Consider the following 8,506-nt stretch of genomic DNA (forward strand, 5'->3'; position numbering starts at 1 on the left):
CCCAAGCTTGAAGGCTGAGTTCACTATGTCCTTAATCTTGGCATAGAACTCATCAAACGACTCGTCCTCCTCCATCTTAATTTATTTGAAGCTAGTAGTGAGCCTCTGTAGCTTCGAATCTTTGACAGCCTTTGTTCCCTCACAGGTTATCTGAAGGATGGCCCATGCTTCCTTAGTAGTTTCAGTGGAGGATATCTTCTTGAACTCCTCATTAGTGACCGCACTAAATTAGGCATTCAATGCTCTGCTGTTGAAGTTTGCAGCCTTGATCTTAGCTTCATCCCAATCGGCCGGCGCTTTTTTAGGCTTGGTCTAGCCTATCTCCACAGCTTGCCACACCTTCTCATCTAGTGACTGCAAGAAAGCTCTCATGCGTACTTTCTAGTATGCATAGTTAGTACCATCAAACAATGGAGGTATAATAAGAGACTGACCTCTATCCATGACAAAAAAGGGTCAATGGATCACTCACAAAGATTAACCCTAATCGGAGTGTGCCTGCTCTGATACCACTTAATAGGCCAAAAACGTATTGGCCCCTTGTGATGAATTAAATTGATTAATTAGCCAAGTTATTAATTAATCAAATTAACATGCAAAGCGTGGTGGCATAAACAAATCACCAATTAAATTAAGTATGCAGCGAAAAATAAATGACACGGTGATTTGTTTACGAATAGGGGAAACCTACATGGCAAAAACCCCACCGAGTGATTTTAAGGTCACCACTCCTGAAATTTTACTATTATCACAACAAGTGGTTACAAGTAAAGGAATCCCAAGTACCTTACCAACCTACAGTTGAACCCTTACCCCAATACCCAATTGGACTTGTTTTGTAGTGACAATTTCTCATTTTGATGCACGGCTCCCATGTACTTGACTAACTAATTGCGCGGATCCCAGTATGCGACTTCAATCACCAACTAGAGAAGATTGTTGGCTGCAAATTTCTTCAATTCATCCACATGATGAAGATCAAGAAGATGCTTGGTTACAAAACCCTATGGTACAAAGACACAACAACTTCTTTACAAGAGAGATAAACTAGGGCAAGAACTTCATCTCAAGTCACAATTTGCATAAACAAGAATTTCTCAATGCTTGTGCAGCTTGCATCCTTTTGACGGCCCTTAAAATAATCCTTTTATATGTCTAGGGTTAGGAGAAAAGAAGGCCCAAAGACACATCCACGGATTGAAATCAAAATAGAACTTAGAATCTATTTTTCTTAAACTTCGACAAATAAAGGTATCGAGCAGCTGTCGAGCCACGGGTTGGAACAGCTCTTTAAACCTCGACACATGCTAGTTGTCGAGCTTTAATGAACTTGCATTTTTCAGCTTGTTTCTTGGACAGACTTGATGACTTCAACACTTGATCTTGAAACACAGTTTCTTGAAGTATAAAACTCATTCTAATTCTACCCAATTATAAGTAAAGTGCGTTTTGTCAAAGGACTAGCCAATTACATAAATGAATGACATATGTTCTAAACAAGTGAAACACATATGTCCTAACAACGAGGATAAAGCTAATCAAGTTGTAAGGCACAGGCAAGGCTAACAAGATAAGCTCTAATAGGCAAGGCCAAGCAAAAGGGAATGAGGGAAGCAGCACGCATGCCTACGTCATTAAGATGCAATCTTACCCACATGGTTGCACCCAAACAAACTATAAAAGACATAGGATGCAACCAAACAAGATAGGGCCATAAAAAGGCACACAAACACATGCTAGAAAAGGAGAAAAAGGATTGTGATCCAAGAACCTAGATCTACGCATACAGGAATGGATATAAAGCTGGAAGTAAGAATCTAAGCATGAAACACCCAAACATAGCATCACAAAAGATAGATTTAAGAAAAGGAACACAAAAGCATGTAAAAGGGCCAACAAAGCACAAAAATTTAAAAAAAAAATTTAAAAAAAAAAAAAAACTTAATTTGAACCCTTTAATGAAGTTGATGTGGGAATGGTTTACTCATGAGAAGTATGCCTAGGCCTAGGGTGGACCAAGTAGAAGATGAAAATGGATTAACTACCTAGATTAGGTCTAGTAACCATATATATAGCGCCATTATTGATGGACTAGTTTTTACCAGAGCACGTGTCTAGAGTTTAGAAGTGGGGATGGAAAGGTGTTAGGCACCAAACCCCACCAACTAGTAGGTTAACCTCCACTTATTGTGTTCCAAATCCTAATCCAGTCAAAGGATCTTCTAACATGTTATTCTAGACTCACACACACTCTAAGCTACATCTAGCATTCAACAAGGCATATCATCCCATTGCAACACATAGTATAAGGTCCTATCATTCATCTAGCATATCCAAGGGTAGCAAGTATATCTTAAGGTATTAAGATCAACAAGGCTTTAACATCAAGCATATTCATCATGTTCATCAACCATATCATGCTCATCATCATCAAAAATCTTAATTTTAAAGAAAGAAAACTTAATCCTTAACCTTATACAATTATACTTTCTTGACAACAAACCATGAATGAACCACCCAAAATTTGGATCTTTTTTTTTCTCCCTCACCAAACCACACTAGCCCAACAAATCGAAACCCAAGAAAATGATCAAACCCACCTAATATAAAACTAAACCCAGATCAAGAGAGAGAGCCCAGAACAAGGAGGACAAAATCGGCGTTGCAACTTGCTCCACACCATTCACCGTCACTAGCCACCATTTGCTTGCTCTCTCCCTTTATCTCTACTTATTTTGGACTCATCCAACTTTGTAATGGAAGCCTTTGTCATTTTGCATGAGGATGTAGTTGTGTTTTACAACCAATATGATGCTGACGGTTGAGGCTTAGCCCAAGACGATTGCTAGAGATGAGATGAGATCGGCTACTAGAGATGGATTTTGGGTTTCCCTTGTGCAGCAATGTGGTGAGATCGTAGTAATTGGAGAAGTAGTTGCCTTGAATAGTGGTGATGGATTTGGGTTTGTTTGTGTGTTTTGTGAGGGTGGATATGGGTTTGGTAGTAGTGGATTTGAAGTTTGGTGGTGCTGTTGGATTGTGGGTTGGTGGTAATTCAAGTTTGGTGGTTATGGATTATGGTCAGTGCTAGATTTGAATTGTTAGGCAAGTGGTACTTTAGGATCGGTAGTGGTGAATAAAATTGCAAGTATGCCGTTTGGCTACCAAGAAATTGTAAAGAAAGTAAAAATAAATTAAGAAAATTAAAACGAAAATATGTTTGGTTACTAACAAATGGTAAGAAATTAAATTATAATAATAAAGAAAATGATAAATTTGGTAAAAGGATATATATATATATATATATATATATATATATATATAAATGCTGATGTGACTTCTTTTGCTATCTAATAATAATAAAAATGTTGATGTGGCTTCTTTAGCCATCTAATTGATGGAGACCCCTAAAATTTAAACACATACGTTGGACAAGCCAACATGTAAGGACCTTAAATTGACTGCTGCCAAAATGTAGGAACCAAATTGACTATGACCCTAAAATGTAGGAACTAAAATGGTGTTTTTACCTATATCTTTTTCAATCTTGAAGGAATAGATTTTTCATTTTGCAATGACTTATATTTTCATGGTATATGGAAATATGTCTACGCATCTCTTGGATATAAATTTTATATCATTTTGTTATTTTCTATGTGTGAGTAGTTCGACTTTCATAGGTAATCCTTTTGATTACATATGTTTGAAGGAATTGGATGGTGCACATTTTTTAGCTTTGGATCCATAGGAGCAACCCAAAATTTTGGGACTAGTACTTTGTTATCAGAAGTACAAGCACTCATATAAAAAGTTTGCAAGATATTTAAAACTACTCCTAAAATAAATATAAAGACATATAAGAAAATTTCATTTACACATTCTTTAAAAAAAAATTAATAAAATTCTTTTACAAAATTTAAACCTAAACTTTGTTATCAGAAGTACAAGCACTCATATAAAAAGTCTGCAGGTTATTAAAAACTAATTCTAAAATAAATATAAAGACATATAAGAAAATTTCATTTACACATTCTTTAAAAAAAATTTAATAAAATTCTTTCACAAAATTTAAACCTAAACTTTTCTCACTTCCCACTACATTCTTATCTCTCCTTCAAAAAACAAAAATGAGATTCTATAATTTTTAAGACAATAAGTCTTACACAACCAAAATTTTGGAGACACCATCCGAAACATAAATCATTACTAAATTTCTCATTTATCTCATATTCTCTGATTTTATGAATTTTTTCAAGCAAAATTTAATATAACAAACCTCCCATATTTTTAGCTTGTGGAAAAGTTCAAAGAGGACAAATTGTTTTTCCTTGAATTTTGACAAAAACAAAGAATGGCAGTAGTTTATAGGAAATTTAACCGGGAGTTTGTACTAATAAGCTAAATTAAAGTCTTATCTAGACATAGTAAAAAATAAGGTGATCCTTAGTATAGAAGTTTGTTTATGTATATATTGATAAATAGCATGTGGAATAGCATAAAGAGGATGAAGAAATGCGCAATTTAATATTGTAAAGGGGGAGACCAAAGCTAGTTATTACTGCCACTTGATTCGAGTATTATCTAGTTACTCATGGCACCGCCTTGTGGAAGTGGGAGGAGGTGGATGAGGGCGGTAAAGTTAACCTTGTTCTTATTCTTTCTCATACCAATATCATCAGTTGGAATTAGGAACACTAACACCATCATTGATAAGAAAAAAAAATTAGAGATTCAGCGGCAATTGAAGCGCCTTAACAAGCCTGCTCTTAAAACCATCAAGGTTATTAATCACTTCATATAACATGTTTGTGTCCTATATAGTATTTTCAGCTTTAGTCTTTGAAGAATCATTCACTTTTCTGGGTTGTGGTGTCTCCATGACTCCCATGTACAATAGCAGTGTAATTTTATTACAACATTGAGAATTCAAATTAATATCTATGTGTGTATGATAAGAAAATCTATCTGATACAGAGTCCGGATGGAGATATAATTGATTGTGTAGATATCAAAAAGCAGCCAGCTTTCGATCATCCTTTGTTGAAAAATCACACAATTCAGGTAACTAGTTTAATTAGCTAAGTTTTTTTTGATATATTTATTTGATACTTATTGTATGTATGGTATGGGCTGGGTTTGCGGTGGTATCTATGTCGAATACCATAGATGAGACCTAGCTTTTACCCAAAAGGGCTTTTATTCAAAGAGAGCAACAACGTCTCTTCGAACTCCAAGCCCAAAATTACTCAGCCATGGTACTTGAATGGAAGATGCCCAGAAGGAACCATTCCCATAAGAAGAACTAAAGAAGAAGATTTATTGAGGGCAAGCTCTGTAGCTAATTATGGAAGGCAAAAATACAATAGCATCCCTAATGATAATAACAATGCGATCCATGAGGTACAACTTAATTTTTAACCAATATTATTAATTGATTTGAGCTTATTGGTATCTTCTATAATGAAGGACTCAAATGAACATTCACAACCTTTATTTTTATGGTTGAGTTTCTAGTATGCAACGCTTATAGAGGAAGGAGATACGTATTATGGAATGAATGCAGAAATAAACGTGTGGAATCCCCAAGTCCAGGAACAAGACGAGCTCAGCTTGGCTCAATTCTGGTTGGCAGCTGCTGATAATAATGGCGTAAACCGTGATACAATTGAAGGTGGCGTGATGGTATATATTATTTCATCTATCAGCTTGTCTTTTAGGCGCATGCAAAACATTGAATTACTAATAATTTCTAATTTTTACAAAATTATTTGTGCGGAGAAACAGGTCTACTATGAGTTGCACCAAGATTACAGAACTAGACTCTTCACGTTTTGGACTGTACGTGTTTCAATATTTGACTTCCCTGCCAGCACTAGCCATGTTTATATTGTTTCTTTTTTAAAATTTATTTATTTGTTTCTTAAATCATGGCTGCAGAGTGATTCATATCGAAACACAGGCTGCTACAATCTTTTGTTCTCTAGCTTTGTTCAAAATAATTTTTCTTTTCTGAAAAGTGTCTTTATATATATATATATATATATATATATATATATATATATATATATATTATCATGGCTGCAGAATAATGGATACCAAAGCGGTTGCTACAATCTGCAATGCCCTGGCTTTGTTCAAACCGACAACCGGCTTGCGTTTGGGGCAAGCTTCGAGCCTTATTCTGATTATGGTGGTGACCAAAGTTCAGTCAACTTCTTTATCTTTAAGGTAGTACAATATTTCAATTTAATTAATTTATCCAATACTTCTAATTTTTGGATACACATATATGATCATATCATATGTTATTTCTTTTTTCTCGTGAAAAAATTCATCGTAACAAATGTTTGAAATTCTTCTGGTTTTAGTTGTAACAGTGTACGTTTGAATATCCTTTTTCTTATTTTATTTTTTTCTATATACATCTTTTAAAATTTTAAGATTTCAATATTTTTTTATACACAATTTATTTTTACCTAACTTATTTTTAAGACCGGAGAATTTAAGTGTCCATGTTGATTTGCGCAAAAAGCTTCATTTTTTTCCTCTTTCATTAGTCTTTATACCTTTATTTATCTCTCAAAATATTACAAACTAATTTGCATGGCATGTACAATGAGGTAGGACAATGTACAAGGACACTGGTGGTTGCAACTTGGTGATGATTTTCTAATGGGATATTGGCCATCCTCCATTTTCTCGATCCTAGCTAATAGCGCTACTAGTGTCACATGGGGAGGAGAGGTGACAAACTACCAAAGAGGTGGGCAGCACACCACAACACAAATGGGCAGTGGCCATTCCCCTGAAGAAGGGCCCAGCAGGGCTAGTTTCTTCCAAAATCTCAAAGTTATAGATCATGAACTAGTTCTCAGGGGACCCAGGGACAATCGTGAAATTGTTACGCATCCCACTTGCTATAATCTGTTAAAAGGGGACGACTTCTTTTATTATGGTGGTCCTGGTAGAAGCCCCATTTGTCCATGATAATTTAAATTATTGTTCAAAATTAAGGAGAAATAGAGAAAAATAAGAAGATGAGAATTATTTTCTTCTTCTCTTCATCATGTCACACGAAATGTATGTACAAGCCATGCGTGATTTGAAACTCTCTTTGAATCATTAATGAAAATAAATAGTTATTCTATGGGGTAGTAAAATTTTGAAATTATGTAATTTAATATAGTGGAAGTTAAGATTGCATGGTATAGTATATATACACATGCTCTCCTCCATTCCAAGCCAAGAAATCTCATCCTCTTCTCTATTTATTCTATCTTCGCTAGTGTCCTTTGAGAGTATGTCTATCTTCCATTATTTGTGGTGTATTAGTGTTTGGGAATGTGATTATGTAAAGGTCCACCAACTTCAAAAACATGGTATCAGAGCTAGCAGATTCACGGTGAGAATGACATTTTCCAACTAGATGGTATCATTTTAATTTTCATGAGTTACCAATTTTTGTTTTTAACAATTGAAAATCTAAATGGAGGCGTTACTCGAATCCCAACATGTATGGTAGATAGTGGTAACATGACCAAAAGAATATCAAAGAGCTTGAGCATGTCCAAAGAAGTTTGGGATAAACCTACTTATGCAGTCTATTTGTCCAATTATTGTCTCACATAATGATTATATGAGGAAGAACCCACATATCAAGCTTGGAGCTGAAAGAAGAAAAATATCTTCTTCTTCTTTTTTCCCCTCTATTTATTGAAGAGCTTCCACTCCACTTGAATCTCTTATTTATGAAAAAGTTCATCCTCCGGAGTCTTTCTAGTTTTCAAGGATATCTATGAGTCAACGGAGAATATAGATGATCTCTCTCTCTGTCTCTCTCTCTCTCTCTCTCTAATAAGTTGTTCAAGATTTAAAATGGATAAGTGCTAAAAAAAACTATAAAAGGTTACTTGACATTTATTTGAACCTTCACTTTAGTCTTTCTGCTTTCAAAATTCACTATTATAATAAGTTATGTTGGAATTTTTATGTGTGAGAGACACACAGAAATAGAGAGTTAGAGAGAGATAGAGATGACTTTAGGGAAAATAAAATCACAGCAGTAATTAAAAGGTAAAGAGTAAATGAAGAGAGATGCAAACACAAAGATAACACGGCGATGTGTTATCGAAGAGAAAACCAAAGTACTCAGCGAAAAACCTCTCCGCTGCCTTCCAAGTGGTCAATAATCTACTAGAGAATAAAGTTCAGATAATAAATAGCAGAAGACCTTTCAAGCCTAATTTACCCAGTGCACCTAAGCCCTTCAAGCTTCTTGCTCAAACAGGGTTACGTCAAACCTTGTTTTCTCTAGTTTACCGAATCCCGCAATCGCCCATTACATCAACCAAATGAATTGGTCCCTTCTAAATTGCTTCCCATGCACCAAAATACCTCCTCACTGATATGGGTATGGTGAGATAACATTTGGCTAAATGTACCTCTCAATGATATGACAATGGAGAGGATGAGAGTAGAGGAATTTGGAGAATTAAAGGATGAGTCA

The 8,506-nt window shown here is 35.1% G+C and overlaps 1 protein-coding gene across 1 annotated transcript; it reads left to right on the forward strand.

Annotated features, from left to right (window-relative positions):
* The first annotated feature begins 2,992 nt into the window (after window positions 1-2,992).
* Window positions 2,993-6,987, forward strand: LOC142616904 (protein neprosin-like). Its single transcript, XM_075789657.1, has 6 exons — window positions 2,993-3,080; window positions 4,680-4,780; window positions 4,975-5,061; window positions 5,167-5,400; window positions 5,515-5,682; window positions 6,625-6,987. The coding sequence occupies exons 1-6, from the start codon at window positions 2,993-2,995 to the stop codon at window positions 6,985-6,987; spliced, it is 1,041 nt and encodes a 346-aa protein (XP_075645772.1).
* Window positions 6,988-8,506: the final 1,519 nt, after the last annotated feature.

The sequence above is a fragment of the Castanea sativa genome, chromosome 11, assembly GCF_040712315.1.
Source record: "Castanea sativa cultivar Marrone di Chiusa Pesio chromosome 11, ASM4071231v1".
Taxonomy (NCBI): Eukaryota; Viridiplantae; Streptophyta; class Magnoliopsida; order Fagales; family Fagaceae; genus Castanea; species Castanea sativa.